Below are 14,333 nucleotides of genomic sequence, written 5' to 3' on the forward strand. Positions count from 1 at the left end.
AGAGACACTGTCCTTTCTTGCTTTGCCAGGTCTGTAGGTCCTGAGTCAGCAGTGACCCTATGGAACGGACTGTTGCTGGGTTCTGCCTCTCTCTTCCCTAGAGAGCTGGTAGATGCTGTGATGGACAAATGTCGTGCCGAAGACAGTGACGCCTTGTCCACCAGGCAGTGGCCAAGACCTCCAGGTCTTCACTCTCCACTACAGCTCAACCTGAGAAGGACTCCCATGGGAACACCCATCCTTCTTCATTTGCCAGGTAGGTTGGGCAGTTGCATCCCTTTCAGACCTCTTTTCAGTCCAGTAAAGGGGGCAAGGTGAAGAAGAAGAAGAAGGGGAAATGCTAGGGGTGGCATTACCTCCCAGCTGCTGCCAACGGTGGGGGGTTGCCTATTGAGCCATTGGGCAATGTGGCAGCGATACGGAGCCAAGACCTGGGTAGTGGATATCCTTTGGGAGGGATATCTACTCCCCTACATTTCTGGTTCAAGGAAGGATGTCACACTCACGAGAAGTGCAAGCTACGTTGAGCAAGGGTGCTGTGGAAGTCGTGTCGGATCGGTCCTCAGGCTTTTACAGCTGCGTGTTTCTCATGGAGAAGCTTCAGTGGGCTGGAGACCTGTCATAGACCTCTCTCCCCTGAACCGATTTGTTCGCCAGACTCAGTTCACAATGGAGACGGCTCATTCCTTGCTCGTCTCCATCAGGGAGAACAACTTCATACTTACAGTGGATTTGAAGGATGAGTATTTTGAAATACCCATCCATCCGTCCTTCCGCAAGTACCTTCGTTTTATCCTTGGGGAGACAGTGTTCCAATTCAGAGCACTCTGTTTCGGGCTCTTGACTGCTCCCCAGGTGTTCACGTGAGTGTTCACCTTAGTGTCAGCTTGGGCCCATTCGCGCAGGATACGTCTATAGAGGTATCTTGACGATTAGCTGGTCTTGGTGAGCTCCCACTCGCAGTTGCTTCAGGACAAGGATTGGCTCCCTGAGTTTTGCCAGGATTTAGGGATCATGGTAAATCTCGGGAAGTCAGATCTCACCCCCAAGCAGAGGATAAAGTACCTGGGCATGCTGATAGATATGGTAGCAGCAAGAGTCTTTCCCTGGGACTCTTGTATCAGCAGGTTCAGGAAGGCAGCACAGCTGTTCCTGTCTTGTCAGGAGCAGCTAGCTTGGCAGTGGGAAGTCGTCGTCAGTCACCTGTTGTCATTGGAGAAGCTGGTCCCTCATGGGCGTCTACATCTTCGGTCCCTGCAGTGGCAACTGAAGGAGGACTGGTCCCAGTCTCGAGACTCCCAGTTCTTTCTCATCCCTCTTTCGGAGGAAGTGAAAGAGGACCTAGACAGGTGGATGGATGACAGGAACCTTTTACTAGTAGTATGTCTACATACTACCCCTCCAGACATGCTTTGGTTCTTGGACGCATTGACCAAGGGATGGGGCGCGCACCTGGAGGAGTTGCTGACTTCAGAAGTGTGGCATTGAGACGACAAGCACCTTCACATCAACATCCTGGAACTCAAGGCGGCCTTCCTCTCCCTCCAAGAGTTTCAGAATCGAGTGATGGGACACACTGTGGTGTTGATGAGTGACAACACCATGGTAGTGGCATACGTCAACAAGCAAGGGGGGTCTGGTGTCCCTTCCGATTCATCAGTTGACAATGCAGGTGCATGAGTGGGCTCTGGCCTACTCGGCAGAGCAGTCAGCCAGGTATATTCCAGGCAAAAGGAATGTAGTGGCAGACAAGCTCAGCCACCAGAATCAGATGATAGGGACAGAGTGGTCCCTTCACCTAGACATCGCGGAGGGGTTGTTTGATCTGTTGGGGTGTCCAGTCATAGATCTGTTCACCACCCGGCACAACAGGAAACTTCAGGTCTTCTGTTCGGTCGTGCCGGACCCATGGGCCGCTGCAGAGGACGCGTCCCAACACCTGTGGAGCAACCTCGACATCTACCCCTTTCCTCCATTTTGTCTAATTTGCAGGGTGATCAGCCAAGTGATGATCATTCCGAATCTCAGGATGATTCTGGTGGCTCCCAAATGGCCCCAGGCTGTTTGGTGTCCCGACCTGCTAGCTTTTCTTTCTGAGGCACTGAGAAAGATTCCTCCCTGGCCCAACCTACTGTGTCAACCCCACATAGAGCGGTACCTCCAGGCAGTGCAGTTCCTGTGTCTTTGTGGCTGGTGGGTATCCAGCATCTCCTGCAAGCGAGAGGCTTTTTGCATCGCCCAGCAATGGTGATGGTGGGACACCTCAGGCAGTCCTCTGCAGCGGTATACCAGGGAAAGTGGACCGTCTTCTGTAGTTGGTGTCGTAGACGGGTTATCTCTCCGGTCAGAGCTACTGTTCAGCAGGTTGCGGACTTAATTGTCTTTCTTCGCCGAGAGAAGCTTCTCTGTTTCAGCCGTAAAAGGCTACAGAGCCGCATTCAGCCTAGTCTTGTGGCTGAAGGGGGTAGATATCGCCTCTTCTTTCGAGATTTCTCTACTGATGAGAAGCTTCGACAGGTCTTGTCCACCAGGGACCTCAGGCCCCTGGGGGATGCTCTTGTTGTTCTAAGGGGAGCCTGACTGGGTGCATCATACAAAGCCTTTATAGAGCCGTCAGACAGGATCTGACCCTCAAGACCATCTTCCTGCTTGCCTGGCATCAGCAAACAGAGTAGGAGAACTTCATGGACTTTACTTCTATGTTAAACACTCGGGGATGGGGATCCAATTATCGATTTCATCCCAGACTTCAGAGGAAGACGCAGAACCCCAGGTCCCTGACACTAGGTTCGAGTCCTTCACGATCTCCTCCTAGAGGACTTTGTTGGTAATGACCCAGACGAGATGCTACTGTGTCCTGTTAGAGTGCTGTGGCACTATCTGAAGAGAACTTGCCATCTCCAGGCTGAGTGTCAATGGCTCTTTGTTAGTGCTGGCTCGACCAAGAAAGAGGTGTCCAAGAACACGATTTCTTTCTGGCTTTGTGAGATGATTAGGAGAGCGTACTTTGCTGCTGGAGAAGATGACACCAGTAACTTCGGCCCGAGAGCTCACGAAGTCCGGAGCATTGGTCTAACCCTCGCATTCCAGAAGAACCTGTCGGTTCTTCAGGTGTTGAAAGTGGGGGTGTGGTCTCAACAGATCACTTTCACTTCTTTCTACCTTCGGGGTATTGCTAACAAGTTCTTGGACACCTTTTCCTTGGGACCTGTGGTGGCTGCTCAACAAGTTGTGTAGCTTACCTGGCTCCTCTAACAGGACAGGGTTGCATCTCTCCTAAGATGTGCGGTTGTGGATGTGAGAATGAGTGTAGGAGTGACTAGGCAGAGAAGACGTGCTGTTACATACTTGATCTGGAGGTCAATGCAGGTAAGCATACACTTCGAGCTTCCGTTCTATTTCCTTTCAGGATCATAGAAGCCAACCCACTCCTTCCTCTAGTAAGGGGAGGAAGGAGATCATGACAATAAGACAAACCCAATGCTTGTAGTTGCCTTACTGTCACCGACTTTTTAAGGTTCATCTTAGCCTATTTTTGTATGAAATGACTTCCTCATTCATATGAAAAAGCCGTCACTTTGTCAGAGGCAGGTTTTCCCATCCTTGCTCTATCGACCAGGAAGGGAATACAAGGCATAGCGAACTCCAGTCAGTTCATTGAGACTCAACCAGATTCCTCTCTCCAACCAGTGAGTCTTCCTAATAGAAAGGACTGATGGTTTGTATATTGTGTTGGAACAAATCACAGTTTTTAAAAGTAAATTGTATTTTTCCTAATTATACAAACCTGAGGTCTTTTACATTACATTTTCTTGCCCACCTCATGCCACCCCTCAGTCTGACACCTGGACCGAAAGGCTAATTGGAAGGTTTGCATCCGGGCAGGCAGGACTCTGGCCTACTGGACGGTAGTTTACTGCCTAACCACTTTGTTCGAAAGTTCAATGGCCATTTCCAGCTTCACTGAAAGTAATTCCTAATGTAAAGGACCTCAGATTTGTATAGTTAGGAAAAATACAATTTACTTTAAAAAATTGTGATTTTTATGTATCATGCTGCCCTGTCTGTCTTGGGAGGGGATAGTATCTCCCCTTCAGGGAGAGTGGCAGTGCCATCTTGTCCCTTTGTTTCAGACTTGATGCATAAAGATGTCATCTGTTTGGGCTTCCCAGGCCTACATCAGTATCCTCTCTGATGGCCTGTTGTCACATTTTGTCTCTTCACTCTTACCAGTGTCAGCTCCCTGAAGTTCCCTATCCTGCCCCACTTCTTTGGTTCTTGGGGGTGTTGACGGCTGAACTTCATTAACTACGTGATCATTCCTAGGTCGTTTTACCTCGCAGCAATTCCATCGGGCCTGGGTCAGACTCCTGCTTCTGTGACGTCACTCCCTGCCTTGCCTCTCCCTGTGATGACAGTATCCGTGACGTCATTTCCTCCGACTTCTCCCGTGATGTCACAACCAACTGCTGCCATAACATCATCTGCTGCATTTGGCGATCCTTAAGAGGCGTTTGTTCAGACTGTGGTGGACAGAATGGACTGTGTCTTCCGAGAGAGGTATGGCAGTCCTTCTGTCAAGGCCCAAGTTTCTTGCTTCGGTTTTTCATTCTCCTGAAGGATTGTGCCACGCCATTGGTCTTAGCATCCAAGATAATGCGGACTCTTCTGGTCCAAGAGCTGATGCATGGCTGTGTTCCTACATTTGTGGATGTGACTCTTCGCTGGCAAGGGATAGCTTACGTCTGTCAAGTGATTGGGATCCCTCTCTTCCATCTACCTCAGGGTGTCAGCTTTCTGTGCATGAAGCAGAGGACGGGGAGAGTCAAGAGTTTCTTGCTTCTTACAGGAAGGTTATTGATCTCATTCGTGAGTTCAGCAATCTCTCTGAGAGGTCTGAGGCTCCTTCTTCAGTGACTTCTCCGGGCATAGAAGCTTTACTTGAACCAAAGAAGGATGTAAGAACTTTATTTGAGTTCTTTGGTTTTAGGACGGGATAATTCTCTGCATTCCAACAGATCTTTCAAGCTTCTTCCCCCTCCTCTTGATTTGCCATAGGAAGTATTACTCAACAAGTCACGTACAGGCAGTCCCCGGCATGGCATGGTTTGGTTAACAACAATTTGGTTTTAATGGCGCTTTTCTGGCGATTGAAAATCGGCAATTTTCGGCGCGATGGTGGGTATTACGCGATACATACCCAACAGAGGTACCAACAACCGGTAACGGTGACTGCCACCGATAACCCCCAAAAATTGCCGAAAAGTGCCAAAATCACCAATTTTCGGTTAGTGGTGATTTTCGGTTATCATCACACCCTCAGAAGGAGAACCCCGCCAATAACCGGGGACTGCCTGTACCTCTGTTGGGTAGACAGCTCAACTCTGATGTCATTTGCTTGAAGCGTAGGTTGACACTAGATCAGGTTAAGGCTGACAGTCCTTCTTTAACCTTTCATGAAGCATCTACTTTGGAGTCGACTGCCTCATCTGCCTTTCAGACTGTCTTGTGGCTATATTTCTGGTCTTCAGTGGTAGCTGGGATTTCTTCATCCCATTCTGCAAGAGTTTCATTCGAAAGTTCGTCTTTCATCAGGTTACTACAATCTGGTGCTAAGGCCATATCATACCTAGGCCAGTTGTATGCTAACTTGCGCTAACTTACTGATGAGGCGATTGCAGCTCTCTAAAGTAGCTAAATCAGTTGATGCAGACTCTTTGCTATCCTTTTGGAATGGAGATCTCTTAGGATCCCAGCTTCTCCTGCTTACGGAACGACTGGAAGCTGCAATCGTCAGGCATCGGGCTGACACTAATGATTGTTTTGTCCAACAGGCAGTGGCTAAGTCTTCATCCCATTCTCGCCCTTCTGCTCCAAGACAGAGTAGACAGTCTCCTCCCAGGAAGTCTTCAAGACCTGCCGCTTCAGTCAAGGTTTCCGAGCTGACTCCAGCACCAAGGAAGCAGCCTCAGCAATGTCCCTTTCAATCACGCCCTTCGAAACCAGGGAGGGGGAGTAGGGGCAAAGACGGGAGGATGTTGATAGATTGGGTGCCACTCTCCACCCGTTGCCACTGGTGGGGGTATCCCTGGTAAGCCACTGGGCTATGTGGCAGATGCAAGGAGCAGAACCGTGGCTAGTAGATATCCTTTGGGTAGGGTATCTAATTCCTTTCGACTTCCTTCCTCCTCTCTCCGATCAACCTCCCCTACACCTGAATTACACCCAAGGCTCTCCAAAGCACTTAGCTCTCCAAGAGTAAATGAGGAAGATGACGGACAAAGGGGCAGTGGAAAAGGTAGCTCTACCTTCCCCGGGCTTCTACAGTCGAGTTTTCCTGGTACCAAAAATCTCTGGCGATTGGAGACCAGTGATAGATCTCTCAATTCTGAACCTTTTCGTCAGGAAGACGAAGTTCAGAATGGAGACTCCACGGACAGTCTTAGCAGCCAAAAGGAATGACGACTTCATGTTGACCGTAAACTTGAAGGATGCCTTCTTTCAGATTCCTATCCACCCTTCATCCAGGAAGTACCTCCGCTTCAGTCTTGGTTCAGTTCAAGGTCCTTTGGTTCGGACTGACAACAGCTCCACAAGTATTCACAAGGGTCTTTACCCTAGTGTCGACATGGGCTCATGCTCAGGGGATGCGCCTGTTGAGATATCTTGACGATTGGTTGGTCTTGGCAAGTTCCTGGGAAAGGTTGATTCGGGACAGGGACCATCTGCTCCAGTTTGGTCACAACCTAGGTATCGTGATAAATCAGGAAAAGTCTAATCTTCCCAGCCAGAGGATTCTGTACCTGGGAATGGGGATAGACACAGCCTCGTTGAGAGTTTTCCCATGGGACCAGAGGATAGAGAGGTTCAGGGCAGTAGCCCACTCCTTTCTTTCGAAGAAGGAGCAACTAGCTCACTAGTGGCAAGTAGTTCTGGGCCTCTTGACTTCTCTGGAGAAGCTGGTCTCTCATGGGCATCTTCATATTCATTTCCTGCAGTGGAGATTGAGGAGTTTTGGGCCCCAGGAGGAGACTCTCCTCAGCTCCAGGTCACTCTGTCGGCCAGAGGTGAGAAGTTACCTCCTGTGGTGGGTGGACAACCAGAACCTGATGATGGGAGTTCATCTTCATTCGCCCCCTGCGGATCTTCTCCTGTTCCCTGACACATCCTCCGAAGGTTGGCGAGCTCATCTGGAAGAGCTCCTGACTTTTTGGGTGTGAAGCTCTCAGGACAAGCAGCTCCACATCAGTGTGTTGGAGTCAAAAGCTGCCTTCCTGGGTCTACAGGAGTTTCGGGACTCACTGATGGTCGAAGTGCACCAGTGGGCGATTGACAACTCGCTGGAGCTCATGGCCAGGCACATTCCGGGCAAAAGGAGTGTAGTGGTCAACAAGCTAAGTCGTCAGGGACAAGTTCTAGGTATGGAGTGGTGTCTGCATCAGGACAAAGTGGACAGGTTGTTTCATCTGTGGGGAAGACCCATGTTAGACCTCTTCACTACAAGGTTCAACAGAAAGCTAGAGGCCTATTGTTCGGTGGTCCTGGATCCATTCACTGTGGCGTAGGACTCCCTGATCCGTCATGTCCTGAACAGAGTGATGAGTTCCAAGAATCTCAGGATGACCCTAGTAGTTCCTTTGTGGCCCCAAGCAAAGTGGTTCCCGGATCTTCTGTCTCTGCTGTCAGCAGTGCTGAGAGAGATTCCCCCTTGGCACACTCTTCTCTGCCAACCTCATGTAGAGAGGTCCACCAATCGGTAGGGTCCCTGTTTTTTCACGGCTGGAGGTTATCCAGTATCTCTTACGAGTGAGATGTTTTTCTTGCACAGCGGCGACTCAGATATCCGGTTACCTCAGATCTTTGTCAGCCGTGTATCAGGGCAAGTGGGCCGTCTGCTGTGATTGGTGTCGTTGACAGGGTTTCTCTCCACTCGGAACTTTTGTTGAACAGATAGTGGACTTCCTAATCTATCTGAGAACAGTGAAAGGCCTGTCTGTTTCTGCCGTCAAGGGCTACAGAGCTGCCTTAGGATTACTGTAGTTCTCTATCTGAAAGATGTGGACATGTCTTCATCCTGGGAAATCTCTATGTTGTTCAAGAGCTTCGAACAGTCTTGTTCTCCTAGGGAACTCAAGCCTCCTACGTGGGACCTATCCCTGGTGCTGGGTAGTCTCACTCATGCTCCATTCAAGCCACTGCATCAATCATCAGACAGGGATCTGACTTTGAAAACAGTTTTTCTTCTGGCCTTGGCTTCCTTGAAGAGAGTTGGTGAGCTCCATGGTCTAGATTATGACGTTAAACATGCCAGGGGTTGGAGGTCTGTGGCTTTCAAATTTGTCCCGGAATTTGTGGCTAAGACTCAAAATCCCTCGGTACACAATGACAGATTTGCCTTGTTTTCCATTCCTTCCCTTAGGGATTTTGTTAACAGCGATCCTCAGGAGTTACTGCTTTGCCCTGTCAAGAGCACTGCGTTCCTATTTGAAAAGGACCCGTTACCTAAGACCTAGGTGCCATAGATTTTTTGTTAGCACAGGTTGAGCCAAGAAAGAAGTGTCGAAGAATACTGTTTCGTTTGGCGGCGTGAGGTAATTAGGCAAGCCTGTGCCTCATTGTCAAGTTCTGTCTCCAGTGCCTTGCATGCTAAGGCACATGACATCAGAGGAATAGGTTCCTCTTGGGCATTTAAGAAGAACTTGTCTGTTCATAGGATTTTGAACGCTGGTTCTTGGCTTCATCAGACCACTTTCACATCCTTCTACCTGAAGGGCATTGCCCACAGGTCCTTGGACACTTTCCTTGGGTCCAGTGGTGGCTGCTCAACAAGTTGTGTAGCTCATCCAGTGCCCCTGGCGGGACCGTTTGTATCTTGCCTAAGATGATAGTGTGGAAGAGAGAATGAGTGAGATGACTGGTCTCTTTTCTTTCCCTTTTTCCCTTTCTTCTCAATCTATGGGCAGTTTTGAAGAATAAGACACATCATATGCTAGAACTGGCTTGATGCCGGTAAGTGTTGCAGTCATACTGTTACAGCATTTTTATGTTCCATACAACATACAAATTTGCTTCTCAGTAGCCTGTACTTCTCTCTCTGGCAAGGTGAGTGAGAAGTGGTGGCAAATCCGTTACCTTTGGCTGACATGGTTTGTTGCTGGAACAGGTGTAGTTCTCTTTGTCATCCATATATGCAATGAATCTAACATGCTACATTGTATTTTACCCCAGTGGAGTGGGCGTTAGATACCCACTTATTTAACAACTCAGTTGGTTCAGGATTCTCTTACCTCCCTCCAAGTGTGAGTCTATCCTAATGTTGAGACCCAAGGTTTGTTCCACGTATGAACAAATGACAAATTTTTTATTAATTTCTATTTCTCATAGCTAACAAACTTGAGGTCTTAACCCCTTAAAGGACCTATTTTTTAACATAATTTGTCAAAAAATATTCCAATTATTTTATTTAATTAATTGAAAATATAAGTTGTTTAGACATTATATTTCTTCATTTCAACATAAAATTATGATTATTTTATGTAAAATAGTGATTTTTAGAAACTCAATTTGAGACCATTGTATGGTCATTAACGAGTTATCTCATACAAATTATACTTATTTTGGTCTATCATGAGATATCTTGTATGCTTAGTTTTAGTAATTTTGAAAATAGGCATTTCAAGATCAGTAAATGATTCTTCAGTATCACTGTCGTCATGGTAACTTGCCATAACTAGGCTAAAATAATAAATAAATAAAGTCAAGAGACTAACAAATTACATGACAACATAATAAATCAATAATATATCATATAAATAGTCTAAAATGGCAGATAAAACAACCAAACTTGCCTAAAAACAGTCAAAAAGAAGAAACAAAACAAACAGATTCTCAAAGTCACCACTGGAGAGCTAGTAATAGTGTGTACTCCGCGCAAAAGAAAAAAAAATTATATCTGACGTATCACAAAATGGTCAAGAGGCTAACAAAAGACACGACATCAACACAATAATCAATAATATAACATATAAAGTGTCTAAGATGTCAAATAAAACAACCAAACTTGCCTAAAAACAGGCGAAAAGAAGCAAAAAACAAACACAAACAACCAGGATGGCCAATGAAGTGGTGCTACTAATGATGTGTAGTCGGTGTGAAAAAAAAAAAAAAGTCATTCTCCATAACTTGTGACTTCCAGCAGCAAGTACCAAACATATGATATAGCACGAGATATCTCGAGAAAGCCTTAAAACAACACTGTGGATCACGAGACATCTCGTATTAGTCCTATATTAGCACTTAACTTTTTTACGAGATATCTCATGGTAAGTCCAAAATTTTTAGAACACTGATCACAAGATATCTTGGGTTAGTCCAGTAAGGGGTTAACATAGACTGCCCACCTCTAGCCACCCCTCCTATGTCTTATTCGGGGTTGGAAGAAAACCTGAATGCTTCACGAGGTTCCAGCTGGGTCTCTGGCCTGCTTCCACCTCATCTGCGTATCAGATGCCAGATGCCACAGATTCCTCGCATATACGATTTTTAATTGTTTTCATTGTTTTTAAACTGGTTCCCAGCTGGTGCCAGAAGATTTATCCTAATGTTGTGACCTCAGGTTTGTTAGCTATGAAAAATAAAATTAATTAAAATCTTTATATTGAAAATGTGCAAGAAATATTAGAAAAACATGTATGTACCTCACAAAGGATTACTGCACCTCCCCATCTCTCAGTAAATCTATTAAATGTTTTACAGCAAATATAGTCAGAATTTGTTACTGATTTTGGATTTCTTATCTGTTATGATATTGTGACGTAATTATACTGTAATTTTACAAATAAAATAAAATAAATTATTAGAAAAAAAACATGCAAAGCTTGGTGAAAGTAACATATTTTTATGAGTCTCTTGTAAAAGAGGCCCCACACAGGGTTGTAAATAGTTACTTTCAACTTCCAGTGGAAGATAGGGAAAAAGTTTTAGAATTTTTCTTCTTGCACCGTGTGCATTTGCATATCTTCCTCTTTCCATTGATGCGTTTGTCTTAAATTGGCCAACCTTAAAGTTTGCCCAGTCTGGGAGTGTGCTTGATATATATTTAGCGTCCCTAAGGGTTAATGACAGAGTTATGGGTCAGCCTCTTGAAAACTGTAAAATATGTGCAAAGATAATATCCATTATATCATGTAGTATTCCGTGAGTGCTCGTAATATCTTACAATAAAAATAATTTTTGTCTTGCACTCTCACATATCAAAATATTTCCCCTAAGGTTAATTCAGGTGCCAAGGATAAGAGTTATTCTGATTTAGTATTAAAAATTATTTGTAGGTGGTTTCTGTCACATCATGAAATAAATATCAACAGTTGCAAAAAGTCCTTGAAATATATGTAGTAAGGTTCTGTGGTCAAGGATATACAGTATTTTATTCACCACTGGTTTAGGCTGTAATGATAGCAATTATATTGAAAGGAATGTGGAAGCTACAGGGTACTTTAATCAGTGGTACAAAAGGAAGATATTGGCAGGCAGGTATTTTAAGTATCATTTGACACTTGTTTTCTAGGTTGAAAATGAAGGACGTCCAGTCACTAATCAGAAGTCGTCTGGTCGATGCTGGATCTTTGCGTGCCTGAATGTGATGCGATTACCTTTCATCAAACAGTACAATTTAGATGAATTTGAATTTTCTCAGTCCTACCTCTTCTTTTGGGATAAGGTAAATATTGCTTAATGAGTTTTGCTGATTTTGTATTGTTCATACTTTTTCCTTTTTCTCTGCAAATGTTATGAGAGATAAGAAGTGGTTATTGTTTGTAAAATTCAAAATCTTTGCTTAGTGTGAAAAACAAATGACACTGACTAAAGTTTACAATTTTAACTAGTAATTCAAATGGCAGATGTACAGAACAGGAGTAACCTTACACTGTTTTGCTGTTGATTGGCTTTTCTTTATCTTCATCAGACCATTTTATGTAATTTAAAGCTCTCTTTGGTATGGAATATGTTATTAAACAGGGTGTCAGAAATATTGTGTGGATTTAGAAAATGACAATGTTCAGCTACAGTGTGATGTAAAGAAAACTATTTCTTGAGATGTTTTTGGAAAATGTATGTTTTTTAGGCTGCTCAGAAAATCTTCCCATTAACTGGGCTGTATTTGAAGAAGCTGTTATAGAAGATGTATAAAAAAAACTTAACATGTTCACTGTACCTTGGACTTAATCCTTGTGATGCCTGTAAAGTGTCATTAAACATACTTCTTAGCACTACCATCCAGAATGAATAGGATGTGCAGTACAGCACTTGAAACAAATATTTTAGCCAATATGATGATTATTGTCCATGTTATATGTTTTTAATTGGCAGTTTTGAGTGAATAAGACACTCACAAACCTTCTTTTAGATTGAAAGGTGTAACTACTTCCTCAACAAGATGGTAGAGTGTGCAAAGAGAGGAGAGGAAGTTCAAGGGCGGCTGGTGTCATTTTTACTTCATGATCCTACGTCAGATGGTGGCCAGTGGGACATGCTCGTTAATTTAATTACTAGGTAAAAAAAATTACTTTTTTCTGTGTTTCATTTGAAGTCATTTTATTTTGCAGTGATATTCCTTAATGTAGTTCACTGCTTTGAAAGGCAACAAGGTTACAATATTACATTTTTTCGCATACTAATACGGAACTTAATATTATAGAAAGCAGAAGCAATTTACAGATGCTTTTTTTTTTGCCAATCTTTGTGGAAGAAACCAGTTTCAGAGCTTTTAAAGGCTTCAGTGAATGGGGTAACTAATAACTAAGTTACTCTGTGTTGGGAACCCTTTCTGTCCCTCACTGGCACATCAGTTTTTAACTGTTTTTGAAGGAGACAGCAGTTTTTTGTTTGCTTTGATTACTTTTTTTTTTTTTATTAAAATTGCATTTTACTTGTTTTTGTGTTGGCATGATGTTTTGTGCTCTGTTATTGGTGTTAGGATTGCTGTGAGCAACTGCTTGATTAAAGTCTTTCATCCTATCATAAAATGAAGTTTTGATTTTAACATACAGTATTTTGCTTGCAATGTAAGAATTAAATATTTTGGATTGGTGGTCAGGTTAAATTACATAATGATTTAAGTTCTTATATAAATTTGTGATGTTTGAAATATTGTAAGTTAATATTATAGTGTTCTTCATAAAAACAGAATTAATTTTGTGTCCCCCTCTCCCCTCCATGTTTGCTTGAAGAGCATATAAGATTGAAGGGTTGATTATGGGATAATGTTAGTTGCTCATTAATTAAAAATGAGTGCAGATGAAACATGCAGTGTGATTAAGTGTACCCATTGCACTGTGTAGACAGTGAGCAGTGACACAAAATCAACCTGTCAGCAACTCACTTGGGTGTCATGTGTTCATGGTGTGTGAACTTGGTTTGTAATGCTGTGTAAAGGAGCAGGTTTCAAGTAGCTCTGTTAGCAAGGATTACACTGGAAATAATCTTACTAAAAGTAATTTATTCAAACTAATTTACCAAATACCAACTTGACCATTTTTATCTAAAAAAATCCAGTAGGAAGATATTATTTGAAGTATGCCTTGGGGACACATTAGAGATGGTAATGAAGGTGCTTTGTAATATCCTTTGCATCCCAGTTGCATTGCAATCTGCCTTTTACTTGCCTTTTGCTTCAGATTAATACACATATCTTGTTTATCATGTGAAATTGGGGCTGTATGTAACTGAAATGACCTTATCATTTTCTGACTGTGGCTTTACTTATTTTAAACAGAAATTTGACACTTGGGTTGTCTTCATGAACTTGATTGTATGTCTTTAAAAAGAGTAAGATATTTGTAACTATGGAACATGAAGTTGTTTAAAGTCTTGTAACTTGCATTTTACTTAAGTAAAACCATAATGATAGTTTGTAGCATTTTAATTATGTTTCACAAAAATGATAGAACATGGTAGCATGGTCTTTATAACCAGTTTTATGCGTTTGGTTATTTCACTCTTCACATCTGTCCTCCATTAGGGATTCTGCAGAATCCTCCTTCTGAAATTGACACATGTAATTGAATAATAGTTCAAGATGATATAGTAACTAATTAATTTGAAATGCTTTTCAGATATGGTGTAATACCTAAGAAATGTTTCCCTGAATCGTATAGTGCTGAAAACTCCATGAGGATGAATCGTATTTTACAAAGCAAGGTATGTACTGGTATACTGTTGTTATGACTTGATGATAAGGAAAAAATTATATCTTATATCTTAGCTTGGATATGTTCCCATTGGAATCGTGAGACACAGGTAAAAGGTTGTGTTTTTTTAAATTAAATTATGGT

General features: G+C 43.5%; 1 protein-coding gene across 1 annotated transcript in view; it reads left to right on the forward strand.

The window, feature by feature from the left end:
- LOC136843678 (bleomycin hydrolase) overlaps positions 1-14,333 on the forward strand; it is a 162,040-nt gene that overhangs the window by 66,651 nt on the left and 81,056 nt on the right. Inside the window, exons 4-6 of the mRNA XM_067112240.1 lie at positions 11,567-11,719; positions 12,407-12,552; positions 14,115-14,199. Coding sequence (XP_066968341.1) covers positions 11,567-11,719; positions 12,407-12,552; positions 14,115-14,199 — 384 coding nt within the window. The remainder of the gene's footprint in view (positions 1-11,566; positions 11,720-12,406; positions 12,553-14,114; positions 14,200-14,333) is intronic.

Source organism: Macrobrachium rosenbergii, chromosome 12 (genome assembly GCF_040412425.1).
Source record: "Macrobrachium rosenbergii isolate ZJJX-2024 chromosome 12, ASM4041242v1, whole genome shotgun sequence".
NCBI classification, from domain to species: Eukaryota; Metazoa; Arthropoda; class Malacostraca; order Decapoda; family Palaemonidae; genus Macrobrachium; species Macrobrachium rosenbergii.